Source organism: Parastagonospora nodorum, assembly GCF_000146915.1.
Source record: "Parastagonospora nodorum SN15 chromosome Unknown scaffold_20, whole genome shotgun sequence".
Lineage (NCBI taxonomy): Eukaryota > Fungi > Ascomycota > Dothideomycetes > Pleosporales > Phaeosphaeriaceae > Parastagonospora > Parastagonospora nodorum.
The window spans coordinates 97,575-118,952 of NW_001884568.1; the positions used below are offsets into that span (position 1 = coordinate 97,575).

Consider the following 21,378-nt stretch of genomic DNA (forward strand, 5'->3'; position numbering starts at 1 on the left):
AGGTTGGGACTTCAACGAATCGGCGATTACCCAAGGCTTTACAGCCCTCCGCGATCGACATTTCGGCAGACCCACCACCAGGGCTTGGCTGCCCGCCTCTACGCTAAAGTCGTTCGGCGTGCAGCTGACTGACGCAGTGGGCAATGATGCAGTTGCGTCTAACAGCAAATTCGGCCAAGGAAGGCGTATTTCGCGCGCAGTGTTGCTGACTGCATGGTCGATCCAAGACACATCTCCATACATAAAGCCTGACATGGCCGCCGCCTCAGCGCATTCCCACATAACCTAAAGCTTCTCACTAAAACCTCTCGTAACTCAACACCGCAATCATGGCTTCCCTCGCAGCTATCCCTCAGCCCATCGCCCTCTTCCCCCAATTCATCGCGCAAGCCCCCGAAACCCTCGTCCTTAAAGAACACGTCCTCTCCCTATCCGGTGACAGCTTCAGCATCAAACTCGCCAACGGCACGCCCATCCTGCAAGTCGAGGGGAAAGTCATGTCCATTTCCGGGCGCAAGAAGGTGAGCGACATGCAAGGGAACCACCTTTTCAGCATCGTGAAAGAGCATCTGCATATCCATGCGACATATGTGGTTGAAAGTGCCAGTGGGCAGAAGTTAGTCGAGGTCAAGAGCGGGTTTAAACGTGAGTATTGAAAGGGAGCAGACGGGGGATGTGGAAAATTTGCTGATTTGAGGCAGTGGTTGGGTCGAAAGCGACGGCGACGTTTACGAGTCAATCGGGCAAACAAGAGGTCCTCACCATGCGCGGGAATTGGATGGATACATCCGCTGATATCGTGGATGAAGCTATGGGCGGTAAGGCCTCATCCTCTCCCCTCTAATCATCTATGCTAACGCAACACAGGCGCGGTAGTCGCGCGCATCGACCGCAAGATCCTCAGCGGTAAAGATCTATTCTTCGGCCAGCAGACGTACGGCGTGCAAGTTGCGCCCGGGGTGGATCTCGCGCTGATTGCGGCGTTGTGCATCTGTCTTGACGAGAAGAACAATGAGAAGAAGTAGAAGATCCCGCTGGTAGGAGTTGTGTTAGCGTTCATGAAAAAGGAGCACGCGAAGAAAGGCAAGGAAAGCGATCTTGTGAAGAGGATGGGGAGTGTAGGTATGGGCAAGAGGGCGACGACAACGTAATTGCAACACGATATGATACCTACAGCGACTCGAATGAAGAAGATTATTTATTCTATCAAAAGGAACACTCGTTTTGAGATCCTTCGGATCAATCCTTCCCTTCACCACCAACCTAATCTCGGTAATTTACCCACCTCCATCGGCCCCAATCCTCACCTACCACACCAACACCAGCACCAAACGCATGAACCCGTCATCTCTCCAGCCTAGGAAATACTTGTTCTATCCAGCCAATACCCCGCTCTACAAGCGCTGTGTATGCAGCCTTCAAACCCACAACGCACCAGCAGCGTTTCATGTACTGCCTGCGCCTCGATCAGGCAAAAAAGCAACCCGTGACTGTACGTCAGGCAACACGTTCTTAATACCAAGCCCCGCCCCCCGCGATCTCCACAGCTTCTGGAATCAATATTCAGTGAGGATTGTTTATACCGTATCACAATTTCAAATATGTCGGCGGCGCAGGTACGATCGGGATTCTTGACTGGCTTTACCGTGTTTGATTTTTCAGTTGGGCTGGTTGTGCCGGTGCTTTGCATACTTTTTACGGCGGCGGCGGTGCTGGTGAATTTGCTGCAAGGTCGTGAGGAGAAGAGCGCGGAAAGACAAGACGTGGAGAAACGAGATGTTGAAGAGGAGGCACAGGGCGAGAAGCTGGAGGGGACATGCGACACGGTTCAAATATTCGTGGAACTTGAAGCAGGCGAAGAGGTTTATGGGAGAGACAAGAGGAGCAAGGCGTATGATTTCGGTGGTCGGATGCGAATCAGCTGAAAGACTATAACGCCAAAATCGTCAACTTGAACAAAACAGTAGTAGATCGTCCTACTTCTCCAAACCCTCGAGGAACTCTTTCAAAGCGCTTCCTTGCCATCAGACTCCTGGCCGGACTTCCAGCAACTATCGAAATCAACTTCATCGTTGGTTCTTGCACAAACGTCTCGCATCCACACCGTTGGACACATTCCAGGGTCGAAAAGCATGCACCGATTCGGCTCAGAGCGGATACCGATATTGTACGGTCTCAAAAAGAACGCTTCTTCGTAGCCTGACTTACGACTGTCAGAGAAGGACCAATATCGCCTTTTGACATGGCGAAGCGCTCAAGACGGCCAGTGTGTTTGCAAAACATGGAAAGCACAGGATACATGAAGTTGTACTTGCATTTATTGCTGGCCGGGTTGTCTTCGATTGACCGTTCGCTGGACTCCCAGGATAACCGTTTGTGTTGGTAGTCGAGCAGCGACAGCGCGTGGACAAGTGAGCAAGTGGGCAAACATCGAGATACAACTTTTCGAGCATAGAAGCCTGCGCAGAGAGCCAGTCAAGCTTCGACTGGTGCGCTTACGCAATCATGTTTCTCTTGAATACCAGTGTCACCATCCGGGCCAGATCCCGTGCGTGTAGGAACGCGATGGGTTAGATGCTCGCATATGAATCTACGCCGATGCTCCGGGCTCATAGTTGAAGTGTATTTTTGAATCTACTCTTTTCCTTTGGCACCGCTGCCATTCTTCTCTAGATAGTCTTTAATACTGAACATTCCCGTACCCCTTTCGAGAAGGTTTGCCGGCTAGCGTCCGGGCTAAGGTTTCCAAACCAATCATGAAGATAAGGCGGAAAGTAGCTGGTAGAGTGCCGTCCTCGTTACCATGTAGCTCGCGATAAATACCGTCGGCGGCCAAGAGGACATCTCGATGTATCGCGCCCTTCTCGCGGCCGAGCACGGCGTTGGATTCGCCCATGGCCTGGAGGTCCTTCATCAGCGAAAAGCAATCCGGAAAGTCGACAACAATATCGTCGACATCAACGGTTAGAAGATTGAAGCCGGCCTTTTGCAGGAGCCCACCGATGTCTCGTACGTCAGCCAGTGGTGACGTGTGGGTAGCGACACCGCCTCGACGGTCTTGCTCGGCGAGCTGAAGAGCAGTACGCAGCTCGTAGAGACTATCACCGCCCATCATGACCCCCATGAAAGGGCAATCGGGCTTCAGGATGTTGTTCACTTGTGCCAGTACCGAAGGCAGATCGTTGATCCAGTGCATACTGAGGCTGCTCATGACAGCATCGAACGTGTTGGCATCGAATGGCAGGAGCTCTGAGGTGGGCAGGACATGTCGAACAATGTCTATCTCCTGGTTGAAGGGAAGATCGGCGTCACGGTACAAGAGGGTCTCTGACGACTCGGCGGCGGTGACAGTGCCTATGCGCTTCGATCGCGGGCCTTTGTCTGGTGAGTCTTCGGATGGTAGTGTGAGCATGCGGGATAAGTTGCAAGCATTGGCGCCCAAGTCGAGGACTTGGCCGAAGTGGCGATTGATGTCCTAGGCATGTCAATAGCTACACGATATATTGCTACAGAATCTACACACCAGAATTCGCTCACACAAGCGTGACGCCACTTCGTCCCGTAGATAGTCGACGCTCCTGCTGAGCTCCACATTGGCAGCGGCTCTTTCCTTTTGCTGCCATTTGTGCTGGTTGCTGAATATCTCGAATGTCGGGGCTCCGGGAGCCTGCATGGCGTAGCGACGGATAGCTTGGAGGGGCACGCATCGTCGCCTCAATGGCGGAATGAAGGCTCGGACCGAGAGGGTGTTCATCTTGGGCAGTATCAGGCGATGTGGTTTTGAGCGAGTGAATTGGAGGGAGGTGCAATGCACAGTCTCGAGAAGGGCTCTAAATCGATTCGTGATGTCAGGACGAGCCTAAAAATTGGACCCTGGATTCGCGACTCGATGGGCCGAGCTCCATGGGGAAAGCCCACCACCAGCGCGCTCCCCAACATTTCATATTCCATGCCGAGCGGGAAAGAGGAGGACTGGGTACAAGGAGGTCGACAGCATGGCTCAGCCGTTCCCGTACACGTACTACGCGTGCGACTGCTACGACAGCAACACGTCGACATCGGCCCAACGCGCCTCGCACATGGTCGCCGAGGCAGACGAAGAGGACGGCACCTTTGACCCCCGAAACCCGCGATCGAACTACGCCTTGTATCCGCTCGAGCACCTGCTGTATTGCGAAGACTGCCAGCAAATACGCTGCCCGCGCTGCGTCATAGAGGAGACGCTGAACTGGTACTGCCCAAGCTGCCTGTTCGAGGTGCCCAGCTCCGTGGTCAAGAGCGATGGGAACCGATGCACGAGGAATTGCTTCAACTGCCCTGTGTGCATATCGCCCTTGACAGTAAACTCAATCGAGAACCCGGATGCGCCCTCGGCTACCGGCGGACCATATATCCTGGCGTGCCCGTACTGCCACTGGAGCACCATCGAGACAGGCATCGAGTTCGACAAGCATACAGGCGTCTACGGCCAGCTGGCCCGCATAGCAAATGGCGGCAAGCCCCTGCCCACACAGAGGGAGCGCGACAAGGAGCGCGAGCGCCGGAAAGAGATGCAGGCCAGGCAACGCGACTCAAGGATTCTGCTTTCACTATCCGAGGACTCTCCAACATCCGATGCAGACAAGTTCAGCTCCACCCCCAGCCGGGAAGACCTGTTCGCCAACTTGAGCGCTTTCTACAAGTCGCAACTCGAGGCCCAGACGCCATCAAATCCCTTTTCAGCGCATGACCTCAACTTCTCCTCACCGTCCGCCTACTCTCGAATCATGAACCTGTACTCGTCTGCAGGTGCCAAGAAGCAGAAACGGGCAAAGCCAACACCGATGCGAGAGGCTGCATCAGAGCTCGAGGGCTTGGCCGTGTACGATATGGCCTCAGACAATGCCGCTATAGAGCGCATAAAGAGGGACGGATGGGGCACCACGCTCTCGCAGACTCAGAAGCTGGCCCAAATCGACCCAAATGTACAGTTCGATGATCACCTGCGGCCGATTGCAACACTACTCTGCACGAAGCGTTCCAAGCGATGTCGCTCATGCAGACACATCCTGTCAAAGCCCGAATCAAAGATCACATCTACTCGCTACAAGATCAAGATCCTGGCTTTGAGCCACATCCCCCGTCTGAGTATCCGCGCGTTACCAAACGCCTCCGCGCCTTCCGTTGCACCAACACCTGGGTCGTCGTCAACAGGACAGACACCATTCAATTACAACCACCTACGCTCTGGCATTGCATCTCACTTCCTGCTGCAACTCAGTAACCCACTGTTTGACACCATTCGTGTCACGTTAGCGACACCAAGTACTACACCTGGCAAAGTCCAAAGTCGCGTCACAATCCTCTGCCCGCAGTTCGAAGTCGGTGCCAACACCGACGTATGGGACGATGCGCTCTCCACTTCTGTACCTTCTGCAAGTCGCGGATCCGCCGCCGACGGCCAAATAGAGGCCGGCAAAGTCTGGGACCGCGGTCGCAACTGGACCAGCGTGGTTATCGAAGTAGTGCCTGGCTTCCTGCACCCAATTTCCGGCTTCGGTCAGGCGCCTGAGGAGCTTGATGAAGATGAAGATTTGCTTGAGATACCTATATTCGTAAGACTTGAGTTTGAGACGGAAGCGAATGCCGAGGACAGAGGGCTGGGTGATTCACGGGGTTCAAAGGGCGAGAAGGAGCGAAGGGAAGAGGCGTTCTGGACGGTGATTGGGGCAGGGCGGATCGCGCCGATGTAAGATACGCATGATTTTCGCGATACACTGAGATACCCATTTGCAACTGGCTTCGAAGTACTGCAAACCTATGCCCGATACGGGTTGGTCGGCGTTCCCGCCTTTCATCTAACACTAGATTAGCGAAAGCTTAGCCTCGATCTATGACAGCATGCACCCCAGCCACATGGTTTTGAGACTCTTGTTCAGGCACGTCTCTTTATTGTCGCATCGACGCGCGTAGGAACATCGCGTCTTTTCAACAAAACCTACAACGTTGCGAAGTCCATCTCTGCTAAGTGGCAGACGTGCGGTTTATGATGCCCAAACCAAGAGTAATCTACTGGTTCAGAACCGATCTGCGACTGCACGACTCACCTGCTCTCAAAGCTGCCTTGGACTTGAAGCCAGAATGCCTATACCCCATATGGACCTGGGATCCGCACTACGTCTATCGTGCTCGTGTCGGATCCAATCGCTGGCAATATCTCATCGACTGCCAGAACGATCTTTCGCAGTCAATAACAAAGCTGAACCCAAAGTCGAAATTGTTCCTCATCCGAGAAGCGCCTCAGACCTTATTTCCGAAGCTCTTCAAAGCATGGAAGATCACGCATCTAGTTTTCGAAAAAGACACGGATGCGTACGCAAGAGAGCGGGATGAGAAGGTCATGGAGATTGCGAAAGAGGCAGGTGTGGAAGTCGTTATCAAGGTTGGACGGACGCTGTATGATCCTGATGAGTTAGTCAAGGAGAACAACGGGAAACCAACTATGAGCATTACTCAAGTTCAAAACGCTGGCAAGAAGATTGGGGCGATTCCAAGACCGATACCTGCGCCCAAGACACTCCCGGACCCAGGCAAGACCGACTTCAACTTTGACCAGGAAAAGCCGGCCCAGGATCCTGACATCAACGCTGTCCAACGTGACGGAGACGAGGCGTCCTACTCCACTCTCGCAGGCCCCAATGGTGACTTCGCCGTGCCCACAATGCAAGAGCTGGGCCTGAAAGAAGCCACAACCCAACACCGCGGCGGCGAAACCCTCGCCCTCAAAACGCTCGACGAAACCATCGCCAACTCAGAATACACTGCAACCTTCGAAAAGCCCAAAACCGCCCCCACAGCCTTCTCCCCCCAATCCACCACCCTCCTCTCCCCACATCTGCACTTCGGCTCCCTCAGCGTCCGCGAATTCTACTGGCGCGTCCAAGACATTGTGACATCGTTTAAAGGCAAGGCTTCGCAGCCCCCGGCCTCCTTGACTGGCCAGTTGCTCTTTCGCGACATGTACTTCGGCGCGCAGGCCGCGCTGGGCTATTCCTTCGGGCAAACATACAATAACCCAGCCTGCCGCTTTATCCCCTGGCACCTGCCATCTGCCATTGATCCCGCCACGAATCTCATCACAGGCAAATACCTCGTCGACTCTGCGCTCGCCGAGTCGCACTTCCAACGCTGGAAACACGGCCGCACCGGCTTTCCCTGGATCGACGCCCTGATGCGCCAACTCGCGCGCGAAGGCTGGATCCACCACCTCGGCCGGCACGCCGTCGCGTGTTTCCTGACGCGCGGCGGGTGCTACATCGACTGGGAGCGCGGCGCCGAGGTCTTCGAGGAGTTCCTGATCGACCACGAGTCCGCGTGTAACATTGGAAACTGGCAATGGCTCTCGTGCACGGCGTTTTTCGCCCAGTTTTTTCGCTGCTACAGCCCTGTCGCCTTCCCCGCCAAGTGGGATAAAAACGGCGATTTCGTGCGCAGATACGTGCCTGAACTAGCTCACTTTGACAAGAAGTTCATATACGAGCCGTGGAAGGCGCCCATTGCGGATCAGAAGAAGTGGGGGTGTAGGATTGTGGAATCTGTTGATGGATATGTGCAGGAGGGCGAGTATCCGAAACCCATGCTGGATTTCAACGAGAGGAGGGACACGTGCATCCAGGCGATGAAGAACGCGTATCGTGTGGGGCTGTATGGAAATGATCCCAAGGTGCTGGATGGGAGTTGGAGGAAGCTTTTTGAGGATGGGGCGGAGGGGCCGACGGAGGGAACGCAGGGGCCGCCGGGGGCGATGGTGGAGCATGAGGATGTGGATGGGGAGGAGCATGATGCGCCTGAACCGTTGAGTCCGAAGGATGCAAAGAAGGTGGCGGCGAAGAGTGAGAAGAAGGTTGCGCCGAAGAGCGAGAAGAAGGCGGCGCCAGGGCATAAAAGAGAAGCAAGTCAGAGTACGTTGGATGGTATGGTGACGAGGAAGAAGGGGAAGAAAGAAGAAGTGTTTCCAAACGATACGCATTTTGGCTGAAGCGGTCGACCTTAGATACATTCATAGTAGTACATAATACTGACACCACATATCACAACCTGCCGAAGCACAACCCGCCCACATACCTACTCCTCCGCGTCCAAGAAAGCGAGCCCCTCCTTCGCCATCCCCCCACACGCCCTCTCAAGCGTCAAAAACGCAAAATGCCCTCCAACAACCGGCCTCGCAAAGAACCACGGGCCCGGGAAATTCCCATCGCCCTCCGTCTCATACAAATCCGTAAACGGGCGATCCGTCACCGTCTCGTTGAGCCACAGCGCCACTCGATCGAGAATCTCCGACCGTACTTTCTTGCTCGCCACAGCGGCGGCTTCAAACTCCCAATCGGACTTGGTGTACAAGTGTCGCGAATCGAGCGGTAGGCCGTACTTTTGCATCACGTTGCCGTACCAGTCGGATTGCTTCTTGTAGATGTGCGACGGGATAAAATCGGAAGTAATCGGTTTGCGGCCGCTAGACGAGCGTGGACTCAAAGGCTTCTGCGCGCCGTCGATTCCGGCAGCGAAGCCAGACTCTGAAGAGGAGTTTGTGAGGGACGGGTGGAAGCAGAGAACAGCGTCGGCGTAGAGAGAGTACAGCGTGGTCCAGCTGCCATACCAGTCGTATGCGAGCTTTGCGTGTGTGCCGTCGCGCGAGTAGCCGTACTCTTCCCACTTCTTCACGTACGTCTCTGAAATGTTGCGGTAGTGCTCTGCGTCACCTGGTCGATCTAGGAGATCGGCTAGTTCGCTGAAGGCTTTGATGCCGACGATACCCTTGAGCGCAAGATTGGTCTGCAGGGGCAGCCAGCCTGCGAAATCATCGGTACAGACTAGAGCATGTTAGCGTCGCATAATTTGAACCCGAGAAAAAGGGCTTACGTTGGTTGTGAGGCTCGAGAGCGTCTTCGACCAAATAACCTGTCCACTGCTTCCAAAGGTCGTAGCTACCATCGAGCCATTTCTTCGCTTGTTTGACACCCTTTGCGCCTCCACCCCATGAGTCATCAAGGTAGTTTACATCCTCGTGCGTCTGAAGCGCGAAAGGCTTTTCTTCTTCACCCATACGATCAGTCTTGTCGCCGATGGTAGACCAGATTGACTGCGACTCTTCGTCAGAGCTGTAGGTCAGAGAATTGACCAATGCGAGTCCCATTATGAGCATGTCACCACATTCTTCTACTGGCATATATTCGTCTCTTCCATCGGCGTGACCAGTAAGGTTCGGGAAGTGCGCACCGAGGTCGTGCATTGAGTACTTGTTGGGGTACTGTCCGCTCAACTGGTGCTCCAGAAGTGGTTCAAGCAGATATGCGAGCCACTTGGGCTGTGTGTAGAGGAAGAACGGGAAGGCAGGGAAGATGACATCAACGGTCTGAGAATTTCCGTTGGATGAGATCTCCTTCAAAAAGAGTAGAGGACTTTCCGGAGTTCCAGAGAAACTGGTTGCGCCCATTGCTTGTCGTGCGGACAAGGCAACAATGTCAACGTAGTTGGAGGAGCCAGACTGATAAGCATCGACGCGCAATTGCTCGGAGTAGTTGCTTGCCAGGTCGCTGGCCATGTCAAAATCTCGGTAGTGGAACTGGATGAGCTTCTCGTCTTCGGGGAACCATGACTTCCACAGAGGGCGCATGAAGGTGAGTCCGCGAGCAGACGCATACTGCGTGACAGGATCCTGTATGTGTGTGATGGTAAACAAGGCACTGCTGCTCGCGGTTGCAGACTTGGACGACTTGCTTGCGAGCTTGAACTCCTTCGCAAAAGCAAAGACTGGCTCTTCATCCATGACGGCGCGAAACTTATCATCCATCTGGTTCTTCAGTGACCCAGTGCGAGCGAACCTCTGACGCAGCTCGGAAGATGTACCAGACTCATGACGAGCACTTGCCGGGCCGGTGAAGTGCAGCGTGCCCCATTCAGGTTGGTCGTTGGTCTCGGTGAAGATCTGCTCGACCTGGCGGTTGACTTTCCACGTCTTCAAGCCTTCCGAGGATCCGCGCTGCTCGACGAGCCCCCATTCTATGAGGCTCTCGCGCTTTCCGCTGACCCATTGTCCGTTCACGTCGACGTAGATGTTGACATCAACCCCTCCCTCTACGTATACGCTCAGGTAAGCCGCTGGTATCGTCTGTCGCAGGGTCGATGTCGGGGTGATGGGAGAAAGGAAGGAGAGGACAATCTCGACATGCTTGGCTTTGGATAGCGACTTGGGCGCGCGGATCGAGTATGTGAGGTTCGTCGTGGATGCATCGTACTTGGCGCCTTCGTACGTAGGGTAAGCAATGGTGTAGCTGGGCCATCATGTTAGCAGGCTGTCTCGGCATGGATGCAGCGCACTAACTCTTTGCTCTTCTTGTCTAGCGAATCATGAGGCCTTCCAAGCAGCGGAAACACCTCGCTCGAATCTGGCAGTGAAGCGAGCACGCCGAAGCCCACCTGCATGACATGTAAGCAGCATTGGATGGCGATCAACTGAGTTATCTACCTCGGCGCCAGTCCAGAACATTGGCCACTTGCTCCACGGCTCTTCTCTGGCATTCTGGAGCCATGTGCTTAGGTAAGGATTGCGAACGATGAGCGGCAGAACTGGTGGCTGGAGAGTTGAAGCTCCCGCGACGCTTGCCAGAAGCGCCGCGAAGGTCACACTGAGGGAACGCATTGCATCAATTGATGTGGCGCATGCAGGAAAGCGAAGACTAGACAGAGGTAGGCTCTCAAAATGGAGGCACAAGAGACGCAGAAAAGCCGTTGCAGGTGCGATTGATGGAGCTATGGTAAGCTATCAGCTGGTCAAGTCGGGGTAGCTCCAGCCTGCAGCGAGATGACGCGGGGTTGTGGAGAGAGCCGCCAATCGAGGACACAGGTTATCTGACTATGCAGAAAACCTACCTGACTATGCTAACTAAATAACGCAGGAGATCTATATATAAAAAAAAAAATTGTTGCAAAGGCTACTAAATATAGTATAGATGCAAATTTTAGTATATATAATAAATATTATAATAAGAATATATTTATAATATATTTTTATTATATTATAATAGATAAGACCTTTTTTATTTATAAGCTATTATTTTATATTCTTAAGATACTTAATAATAATCTAGATAATATTCTCTCTCTTATAGATAAAATTAAAGCTATTAATCTTATAGGTAATACTACAGAAGAAGTAGAAGAAAGTAATAAAGTAGCAGTAAGTATATAGATTATATCTTAAATATATTTCTAATATATTCTAAGATTATATTTAGTTTATATATAGAAATAAGAGAGGTAACGCTTTTAAAGCTAAGTAAGTAGAATACTATACTACTATTCTCTAGTACTCTAGAGAATTAGATAGAAGTAAGGCTTATATTATATAGCTTATAAATACTATATCTATACCTTCTCTAGACTAAGATATAGTAAAGAAGATAGCTCTTATTATAAGTCTTATCTAAATATATTTATAATATGTTCTAAATAAGTTCTAGTTCTAGTATTCTAAGTGCTAAAATAGCCTAGTAAAATAGATATTTTCTCTATTCTTAAGTATATAAGCTACTTAATATAAATTCCTTTATACTAGAGTAAAGACTTATAAGTATATTTAATAAGAGTTAAAGATATTTATATATAATAGTATATCTAATAAGTTATAAGAATAACTAAAGAATATTTAGTTATTAGTGCTCTATATTAAGCTAACACCTAGTTAATCTAAGGCTTATAAGTAAATATATTCTTAATATATTTCTAATATATAACGTAAATTAATATATAAGCTAATAGCATAGTTAATATATTACTAGCTAATATTAATTCTAGTAGAGAAATTACTATACTCTAATACGCTTAAGTTATAAGCTTTATATTAGCTAATAATGCTACTAAGTATGCTTATTTTAGCATATTTATAATATATTTATAACGTATTATAGCCTCTAATAGAGCAGAGAAAATAGTTTATTAGCTATAAGGCCTAGCAAGTAAGTTCTAGAACTAATAGATACTTAATTAGATAGATAAAAGAAGATATAGATATTAAATATCTATAAAGGCTATTTTAATATAGGCTTCTAAAGTCTAGTACTTATAAGTATAATATTATAGAGCTTATAAAAGTATCTATAAGTAATTATAGTATAAGAAATATTCATTTAATATATTTAAAATATATTACTAATATATTCTAGGCGTTAATTACTCTTAGAGATAAGAGAAGATAGTTAAGCTTTAGAGTTACTCTATTTACTATTATCTTATTATCTTAGATAATATTTCTAGAATACTTTATTATACGCTTATTATATATTTTAAGCACTCTTATCTTTCTACTACTTCTTTATTTATAAGTATAGTAGAGTTATATAATTTAGAGAAGATTTTATACTTATAGCTTATGCTAAAAACTATAAGATATAAGATGCTTTATAATATATTTAGAACGTATTTCTAATATATTATAGTAACTTTTCTTACTTCTTCTTAACTTAGCACTTATCTATAAGCGTAAGAACTCTAATTAATTAAATAACTATATATAGCTTTTATAAATAAAGATTATATTATAAGGCTTATCTATAAGAAGAAACTTATATACTTTCTATTTAGAAATAATATTAAAAGTATTATATTTAAATAGAGGCAAAATTATTAAGAGCTTAAGTTAGTATAAATATATCTATAACATATTTCTAACGTATTTATCTCTAAGATAGAAAGCAAGCATATATTAGATATATTATAATAATAGCTTAGAGAGTAATTATAATTAGCTTCTATAATAAATAAGCTAAGATCTTCTTAAAGTAAAAGACTTTCTAAATAAATATATTCTTTAAGAGATATGCTAGAAAGTAGTATAAGATTTTATTTATAGTATTTCTTAGCAGAAAATATAAGAAGAGTAGATTTATAAATAAATATATTTAAAATACGTTCTAATTATATTTTAGTTATTATGCTAAGCAAAATTACTACTAACTACGTTAGGAAAACTAAAAATCTGTCGAATATTTATTTCTATTAATACTGTAGAATTGACTGTGTCGCTAGCGAGTTAATCAATTTAAGGAATTTATGTTTGTTATTAAATATACTTTAAAACAAAACTTCGTCGAAATAGTTAGTACTATCAGAATTATCAGAACTGTCAACGCAACAGTCTAGCACGCAACTTTACTATCTTTAACTGTTATATTTTCTTTCTCCCTACCTACTCTGTCTTTCTACCTGCGCTATTAAAGTTTACTTCTTTAATATACTTTCCTTAGTATCTTACTACATATTTACTTCTTTCTGCATTGTAACTAGACATTACAGATATTACTAGAAAGAGCTTTATTAAGATTGTTAGTAATATAAGAATTATTCTATTACTATGCTAGTCCTGCATTCTATACAGTCATCTACTATTAAGCACTGTTAAGCATCGTTAAGCACCGTTAAGCACCTTTCCTAGCAGTGCGCCAGACCTTAGCAGAGTGCTTCTAAACTTATAATAATTAGTTTAGTTTAATGCTAGTCTATGCGTTAATCCGTAACTATCAATCCTCTACCTTATAGTTTATCTTAGGAAGTTGTTTTAACGTCCTGCTTACCTAGTACTTTAAGTTCTAGTTTACTGTCTAGGTTAAAATAGACAATGCTAATACACATTTCTGCTAACTAGCTAAGTTAGTACACTTAGAACATAAATTAATCCTATGTATTCTGCCTATCTTACGGCTCTATAATAACGACGTGCGTAGCTTCTATTAGTATAATTATCTCTGCAAATGCTATTAAAGCTACTATAATCTAAGGCCTATCTAGATCTCTCTATTTAGCAAGCTTAAGGTTAATTTCGTGCTGTTGTTATACCTCCCTGCATAACTAAGACGCTCTTGTTACTAAACTTCTCTCTTAAGCCTAGCTACGTTACTGCCTGCACGATTAGTTTATACGACTCTATAAGGATTTTAGCGCAGACTTCCTTTAGTAGTAGTAGTATATTAGCTGCTTTCGCTACATCTTCTGCTGCAATGCTCTATATCCAGCTTAGCGTTCTTAGAATTTTAACCTTAGAGCATAAATTCGATAGGTTTTAAAACTTTAGGCTGCTTTTAGTTATAGCACGCGCCTCTTATACTAGGAAATAGTCCTTGCTTAGGTTAGTAAAGAGGTCCTTTACGCTATTTAACGTAAAGCGTTTAACTTTGCAGCTGCTATATATTTTAAACTATGCTGCCTTTAGAGTAGCAAGCATAGAGTAGGATGCTATTATCTGCATCTTAAAGCAGTTAAAGATTACACGTCTGCTAGCTTCTAATTTATTAAGGCCTTCTTTTTCCAGGATATCTCTGCATTATTGCTTAGCGTTTTGTACTGTGCTAAGGAAATCTAGATATAGGTAGCTTTAGAAGTAAGGCAGGAAGTCGCTCTTAATGCTAGATATTAGTTTGCCTTATAAGTCGCGCGTCTTTAATATTCTTTTTAATATAAACCTCTGCGCTACTGCTGCTCCTTAAGATATAAGTTCTTTATACTTATAACGTACCCGACTCGTATCTGTGCTTGCGTCGTACTTTACATTAGCAATTATATTACGCCATTATTTAGCTATTGCTAGGCTATTAAGGGCTGTGTTTTAGCAAGTCCTATAAGATAGTATCTCTGCAATCAACTAGTAGACTATATCTTCTATCTTATAGATGCGATTGCTAGTTACGGAGTCTCTCTTATTAGTAGCGTTAAACTAGTTAGAGACCCCTTTCCTATTTTAAAGGCTAATAAGTGCTAGCGATACAAAGATTAAGATCTTATTTAGTCCTTATTCTATAGGCGTTCCGAACAGGGCCTATGCTTTCTATTAGTATCTATAGTTGTAGCTTCAAATATCCTAGTAAAACTTAGCTATAATTATGCCCTCTAACTTGCAATTATAAAATTTATTAAATATAGTCCGCCCCTATATAGTAACATAACTAGGAAGCAGTATCGCCCTCTTTTCTATATAAGAACTGCCTTTGCGTATAATCGTTCGCTGTGCCGTAACGCTTATAGTATTATAAGCTCTAAACACATACTTATCTATCTTTCTAAAGCTGTAGACTATTACAAACCGTGCTGCTAATAGTGCTAGATAGTGCTTCGTAGCCTTAGAGTGCACAGCAGGCGTATTTGCTTCTAGTATTGTCTAGTAGACTGTTTCTTAATAATTCACGCCTTCTAGCACGTAGCTCTATAAGGTAACTAACTTATTAGCAGCAGCAAGCGCTTTAGAGATAGCGTTAGTAGTATTAATTTATATCTCTATTGCTTCCTCTTTCATTAGTCTGCCCTATGTTCTCTAGGAGGAGAGTTACTAAAAGAAGCAGAACTATAGAGCTAGCAGATTGCTTAGATTACACTACGTAGAGTTTGCAAGATCTATCGCAACTACCTCGTTCTTCTAGGCATTAGCTGCTCGCCCCTAACTAGTTATTATTATAGCTGCTTATTAAGGTTCAGCGTTAAAGGAGAGGCTCCTTTTGCACGCGCAGTAGAACGTTCTCTCGCCTTTAGTAGGATATAGCTTATTATTATCATTAACTGCGTTGTATTCTATCGCGTTGCCTTCTGCTCGCGCATTTTATACTTCTATCTAGTTCTTAAAGTAAACGTGTCTTATAAGGACAGCGAGCACTATCGCTTGCGTTTTGCCTATGCCTATAGCGTTAGCAAAGATCCTGCTATTATTAGATAACAACTCTTTAAAGTAGAGGATGTATGCGTCTATAAGCTAGTATAGAGTAAAGTTGCAACTAACCCCCTAACATGCTAGTAGCTTTATTGTGCGCTTATTCTAGAGGTTATTAATTAAAATGCCAAAGAATACTGCAGCTAAAGTCTACTCTTCTAGAGTGCAGTGTTCTATTACTGTCTCTACTCTTACAGAGAGACTATCTCTCATTCTAGTTTATTTGTTAGCAGAGTAAACAGTAGTTAACTGTCTTCTATAGTAGACTTACTTAGCGTTTAATAAGGCTTTAAGCCTTTCCTTTTATTCTCTAGCAAGGTCCTTTGCTATCGTTGCCTCCTCTGTCCTCGTAAGTTATCCTTAGAGTTAATGTCTAAGCTGCTGTCTAAGCAGTAGTCGTCGCTATCTAGCAGGCTATCTAGCTAAGTCTCGCGCTCCTAAGCTTCTTTCTCTTCTTTCTCTTTTTTAGCCTTAGCTAGCTCCTCTTCATTCCTAGTCTTCTTAAGCTGCGCTTCCTTTCCTAACTGCTTTCTTTCAGCTAATTAAGCGCAGGCCGCTGCTCTATCTCTCCTGCGTAAGCGCAGGACGTCGCTGCTAGTATCAGAGTCCTCTAAATCTTTATCTTTCTTAGTTCTTTCTCTGCTTACTTTTGCATATCTGCTATCTGCTGCCTTAGTCTTACAGCGCTTAAAGAGGAGGTCTGTCTAGTATAAGTTTAGAATATTAGCCTCTCTTCTTAGGTAGTAAGGGCTATTCTAGTAGTAAGAGCTATTCTAGTAGTTTATTAGGTTAGAATGTTACTACATATAGATATTAGTAGTGTATATTTTAGTTTTAAGAGTTCGTGCTATACCTTTATTAGAATTGCCTAGCAGTTTTGTTATCTAGCATAATAGCATTACTGCTCTAAGCCTTCTTAACTTAATATAAGAGTTAATAGTGCCTAGCAAGTCGTCGTCGTCCTTAATAAGCGTCATCGTTAACGCATCTATAACCTAAGAGGTGCCTGCTTAGTACTAATTAGAGTACTTAGGCAATAACAAATGCTGGATAAGAGCATCGTACTTAAGGTGCTAGGCTCTAACCTCAAAGTAGTTCTCTTCTAATTTCTGCTAGCTTTCCTTCGTCATTAGCCTAAACATAGGGAATTATTTAACAATAGAGTAATGCACAGCGTCTACTAAGGCAACATTAGCGTTATTTAAGATAGCTAGCTCAGTAAGTAATATAACGCTAAACTTGTTAGTTATTAATGCTGTAGACCTATTAGATACAACAGACGAAGACCGTCGCTACGCTATCTTAGATAGTATTAGCGTTAGCGTATTGCTTAGGTCCTCTATCTTAACCTTAGCGCTATACTAACGCACCTTAGCTAGCATTATTATCTAGATAGTTCCAGCTGCAGCCTTATAGAAGACTTTAAGTATTTGCACATTTCGCAGCTGTGTATATTTAGCTACTGCAAGCTAGTTCTTTAACGTTAGTAAACGCAAGCTCTTTAGAAGCTGCAATTAGCTCTTTTCTAATTAGATCTTCTTAAGTAGGTCCTTTTTCTTAACATAGCTTATAAGGTCCTCTACAAGTTTAATAACCTCTAAGGTTATAATCTTATATCCTTCTCTTACATTCGTTTATAACATGCTGTTAGAGCTTATCGTATTAGCCTTGCTCTTATACTACTCTAGTTGCTTTAGCAGTGCCTATTCTATATCGCTGTTATCATCGCTATTACGTCCGGCTATAATAGCTTTGCGCCTAGAGTAGAAGACAGTTAGCAACTGTATATAATCGTTAGACTGTTGCTGAAAGTGCGTGTTAATATATAGATGTTACTTAGGAGAGTGCGCTTACTAACTATAGAGAGTTTAAGCGCAGTTGCAGATTATTAATGTAGGAAGCGCGTTATTGACGTAAGAAGCACGTTGTAGATTTAAGAAGCGCGTTGCTGTAATAGTAGCGATGTAGCAAAACGTGTTAGTAGACAAAATAATAATAAAAAGGAATTGCAGCGTAATATGTAAAGAGCTTAGGCTTTAATGCGCAGAGCTTGCAGAAAACATAATATTATTATATAGCTAAAAAGGTTATTAGTTGCATTGCGTTTGTATGCACTAAGCAAATATGCCAGATGCAGGTAGGATAATAGGTAAGAGTAAGTATAAAGTTAAGCAATAATAATGTTTTAACTTAAGAGCCGCTCTATATAGCAGGCATGCTTTAGTCTAGCAGAACTTAATTATACTAAATAGGTTGCTTGCTGCAGTCTAGTAACTGTTAAGATTTTCTAGAACAGTGCAGCACCGTCTCTTACTATCCTCTGCCTGCTATAGGCCCTGCGCGCAGGGCATTAAGAGGATGCTGCGTAGAGAGATATTAGTTTAGCTTTGTTAAGCTAGTGTATATCAAACTATAGAGTAATCAGTTTATCTTGCAGTTATCTAGAGTTAGAGTTAGAGCAGCTTTAAGCTTAATGTTATTTAGATGTAGTATAGTAGTTGTTATCTTTATTAGTCTAGAGCAGTATAGCACTGTCTCTTACTATCTCTTACTATTCCTCTCTTCTTACTGCCGCGAGTCCTGCGCGCAGGGCACTAGGAGGATGTTGCGTAGAGAGTATTAGTCTAACTTTGTTAGGCTAGTGTGCATTAAACTATAGAGTAATTAGTTTGTCCTGTAGTTATCTAGAGTTAGAGTTAGAGCAGCTTTAAGCTTAATGTTATTTAGATATAGTATAGTAGTTATTATCTTCGTTAGTCTAGAGCAGTGTAGCACTGTCCCTCGCTGTCTCTATCTGCTACTGCGAGTCCTAGGCGCTAGGTATTAGAGAGTATATTGCTTAGAGGTCATAAGTCTAGCTTCGTTAGGCTAGTAGGCATTAAATTACATATTTATTACTCTGTTTAGCTGTCGTTTAAAGTTAGAGTCTAAGTACCTTTTGAGCATAATGTTGCGTAGAAGTTATGTAAGATCTAAGAGCCTTATTAGTCTAGAGCAGTGTAGCACTGTCCCTCGCTGTCCTTATCTGCTACTGCGAGTTCTAGGCGCTAGGTATTAGAGAGTATATTGCTTAGAGATCATAAGTCTAGCTTCGTTAGGCTAGAGAGCATTAAATCATATATTTATTACTCTGTCCAGCTGTCGTTTAAAGTTAGAGTTAGAGTATATTTTAAGCATAATATTGCTTAGAAGTTGTGTAGGATCTAAGAGCCTTATTAGTTAGAAGCAGTGCAGCACTATTCTTTACAGTCCTCCTCTGCTATCATAACTTCTAGGCGCTAGATACTTAAGAGGACAGCGCGTAGAGAGCACGAGTTCAGCTTTGCTAAGCTAGTAGGCATTAAATTATATATTTATTGCTCTATCTAGCTGTCGTTTAAAGTTAGAGTCTAAGTACTTTTTAAGCATAATATTACGTAGAAGTTATGTGTAATCTAAGAGCCTTATTAGTTAGGAGCAGTGTAGCACTGTCATCTTACAGTTCTTCTCTGCTATTATAACTCCCGAGCGCTAGATACCTAAGAGGACGGTGCGTAGAGGTTATAAGTCTAGCTTTGTTAAGCTAGTAGGTATTAAACTACAGATTCATTGCTTTATCCTGCAACTGCTAGGAGCAAGCAATAGAGCGACTTTAAGCTTAGGCGTTATACTATAACTTAGACACTACAGTCTTAGTAGCGATGTTATGTATATTAGGTTAGTTTACGCAGTTAGAGAGAGGCTAGCAACTATGCGTTATAAAGAGGAGCTTAGTAGTATTGCGATAGTTCAATCAGAGCTAGAACCTACGCAGATGTTATCTTAGAGGAACACGTTAGCATTATAAGGGACAAAGAATATTACATTATGCTATTTTTATACTGTGTGGCAGTAGAGGCGATGCGCGATATTAAGAAAGCATCGTCGCTTCGTTAGAAGAGAGAGATAGAGGTTTGCTATAGAAGACATGCGCTAATAGAGCGTTAGTATAGACTGCGTCTATGCGTACGCCTTTGCGAGCACTATCTTATCTAGAAACTACAATAACCTAGTATTTTCTGTAACTTAACTTAAGGCATTAGGCGTTATAACTGCTACGTATTATATTTAACTCCTAAGATAATATTAATAAACTTGTTAGAACTGTTAAGAGGATAGTCTTGTATGCAACTTAACCGTCTTTAACTGTTAACTCTTCTTTCTAGCTACTTACTTTGTCTATATACACCGCTGCGCTGTTTAAGTTTACTCTTACTTGCACGATGTAGCAACGAGCAGTACTATTACTTAGCGTTTAATACTAAATATAAGAAGTCGTCTAGTACAACGTTAACGTGTTGTAAAGATATTTAGATTGTAATTAACTAAGCACGTGTTTCAAAGCGCCTCTAACATGCAATAACTATATCTGCATTTCTTGCAGCATAAATCTAGCGCTATTACTTAACCTGTAAGGGGCACGTAAAAGAGGTATATAATCTCCGTTTTCTTTGCCTAATTCTCTTCTGCTCTATTTTCTGCAAGAGGCAAGAACTAAAGTCGTCTACGTCGTCTCTGCGTTTCCTACGCTATAGAAGCTTTTATTCCTAATCTTATATAGCTGACAGCTCGCGTGCAAGAACACTAATTAATCTATCTGCAGTTCTATATAAGCAGGCAGCTGCTTAAACTAGCCTCTCTACCGAGGTTGGCAATATATCATCTATATCGTCTCTGCTTTTCTTACGCTATAGAAGCTTTTATTCCTAACCTTACATAACTAACAGCCTGCGTGTAAGAACACTAATTAACCTATCTAGCAGTTCTATATAAGCAGTTAGCTGCTTAACTTAGCCTCTCTGCTAAGGTTAGCAATATAGACCTTAATTTCGTGCTTAGTATTGCTTTTATCTCTAACGTCTACATAGCTAACAGCCTACGTGCAAGAATACTAATTAACCTATCTGCAGTTCTGTACGAGCAGGCAGCTGCTTAAACTAGCCTCTCTGCTAAGGTTAGCAATATAGACCTTAATTTCGTGCCTAGTGTTGCTTTTATCTCTAACGTCTACATAGCTAACAGCCTGCGTGCAAGAACACTAATTAATCTATCTGCAGTTCTGTACGAGCAGGCAGCTGCTTAAACTAGCCTCTCTGCTAAGGTTAGCAATATATCATCTACATTATCTCTGCTTTTCCTACGCTATAGAAGCTTTCATTCCTAACCTTACATAACTAACAGCCTACGTGCAAGAACACTAATTAACCTATCTGCGGTACTATATAAGCAGGCAGATGCTCAATCTAGCCTCTCTGCTAAGATTAGCATTATAGACCTCGATTTCGTGCCTAGTATTGCTTTTAATGCTATAGGAAACGTAGAGCTAATAGGCAATTTGCTAGATAATGCAGACTGCGTTAATAATAACAATAATAATGTTATACTTACTCTACAATTCAGCCTAACTACTCTACTTAACCTGTAATTACTCGCATTAAAATGCCCTGCATTATCTAGTAGCGACCTTAACTGCAGGCGTACTGATCCTACTATCACTAGCTAAATCTCACTTGTTAAGCAGTTGCACAACGTCTAGAAGCGCATAGCTTTACTAGCAAAGCGAATCAAGACTAATAAGAACTGCAAAAAGTCTACGCATCGCTAAGGATTTAACAGTAGCAGCAGTCTTAAGT

General features: G+C 44.3%; 5 protein-coding genes across 5 annotated transcripts; 3 read left to right on the plus strand and 2 right to left on the minus strand.

The window, feature by feature from the left end:
* Positions 1 to 329: 329 nt before the first annotated feature.
* SNOG_11683 (hypothetical protein) lies at positions 330 to 1,208 on the plus strand (the record flags this gene model as incomplete). Its single annotated transcript, XM_001801870.1, has 3 exons — positions 330 to 645; positions 702 to 818; positions 868 to 1,208. The coding sequence occupies 3 exons, from the start codon at positions 330 to 332 to the stop codon at positions 1,023 to 1,025; spliced, it is 591 nt and encodes a 196-aa protein (XP_001801922.1). The 3' UTR covers positions 1,026 to 1,208.
* Positions 1,209 to 1,601: 393 nt separating this feature from the next.
* On the plus strand, positions 1,602 to 1,925 carry SNOG_11684 (hypothetical protein; the record flags this gene model as incomplete). The annotated part of the gene is made up of 1 exon (XM_001801871.1): positions 1,602 to 1,925. One exon carries the CDS (start codon positions 1,602 to 1,604, stop codon positions 1,923 to 1,925), a length of 324 nt encoding a protein of 107 aa, XP_001801923.1.
* A 709-nt stretch (positions 1,926 to 2,634) lies between these two features.
* SNOG_11685 (hypothetical protein) lies at positions 2,635 to 3,754 on the minus strand (the record flags this gene model as incomplete). The annotated part of the gene is given in 3 exon segments (XM_001801872.1): positions 2,635 to 2,686; positions 2,703 to 3,475; positions 3,524 to 3,754. The coding sequence occupies 3 exon segments, from the start codon at positions 3,752 to 3,754 to the stop codon at positions 2,635 to 2,637; spliced, it is 1,056 nt and encodes a 351-aa protein (XP_001801924.1).
* A 241-nt stretch (positions 3,755 to 3,995) lies between these two features.
* SNOG_11687 (hypothetical protein) lies at positions 3,996 to 8,017 on the plus strand (the record flags this gene model as incomplete). The annotated part of the gene is made up of 2 exons (XM_001801873.1): positions 3,996 to 5,728; positions 6,061 to 8,017. The coding sequence occupies 2 exons, from the start codon at positions 3,996 to 3,998 to the stop codon at positions 8,015 to 8,017; spliced, it is 3,690 nt and encodes a 1,229-aa protein (XP_001801925.1).
* An 86-nt stretch (positions 8,018 to 8,103) lies between these two features.
* On the minus strand, positions 8,104 to 10,461 carry SNOG_11688 (hypothetical protein; the record flags this gene model as incomplete). Its single annotated transcript, XM_001801874.1, has 3 exons — positions 8,104 to 8,828; positions 8,899 to 10,310; positions 10,361 to 10,461. The coding sequence occupies 3 exons, from the start codon at positions 10,459 to 10,461 to the stop codon at positions 8,104 to 8,106; spliced, it is 2,238 nt and encodes a 745-aa protein (XP_001801926.1).
* Positions 10,462 to 21,378: the final 10,917 nt, after the last annotated feature.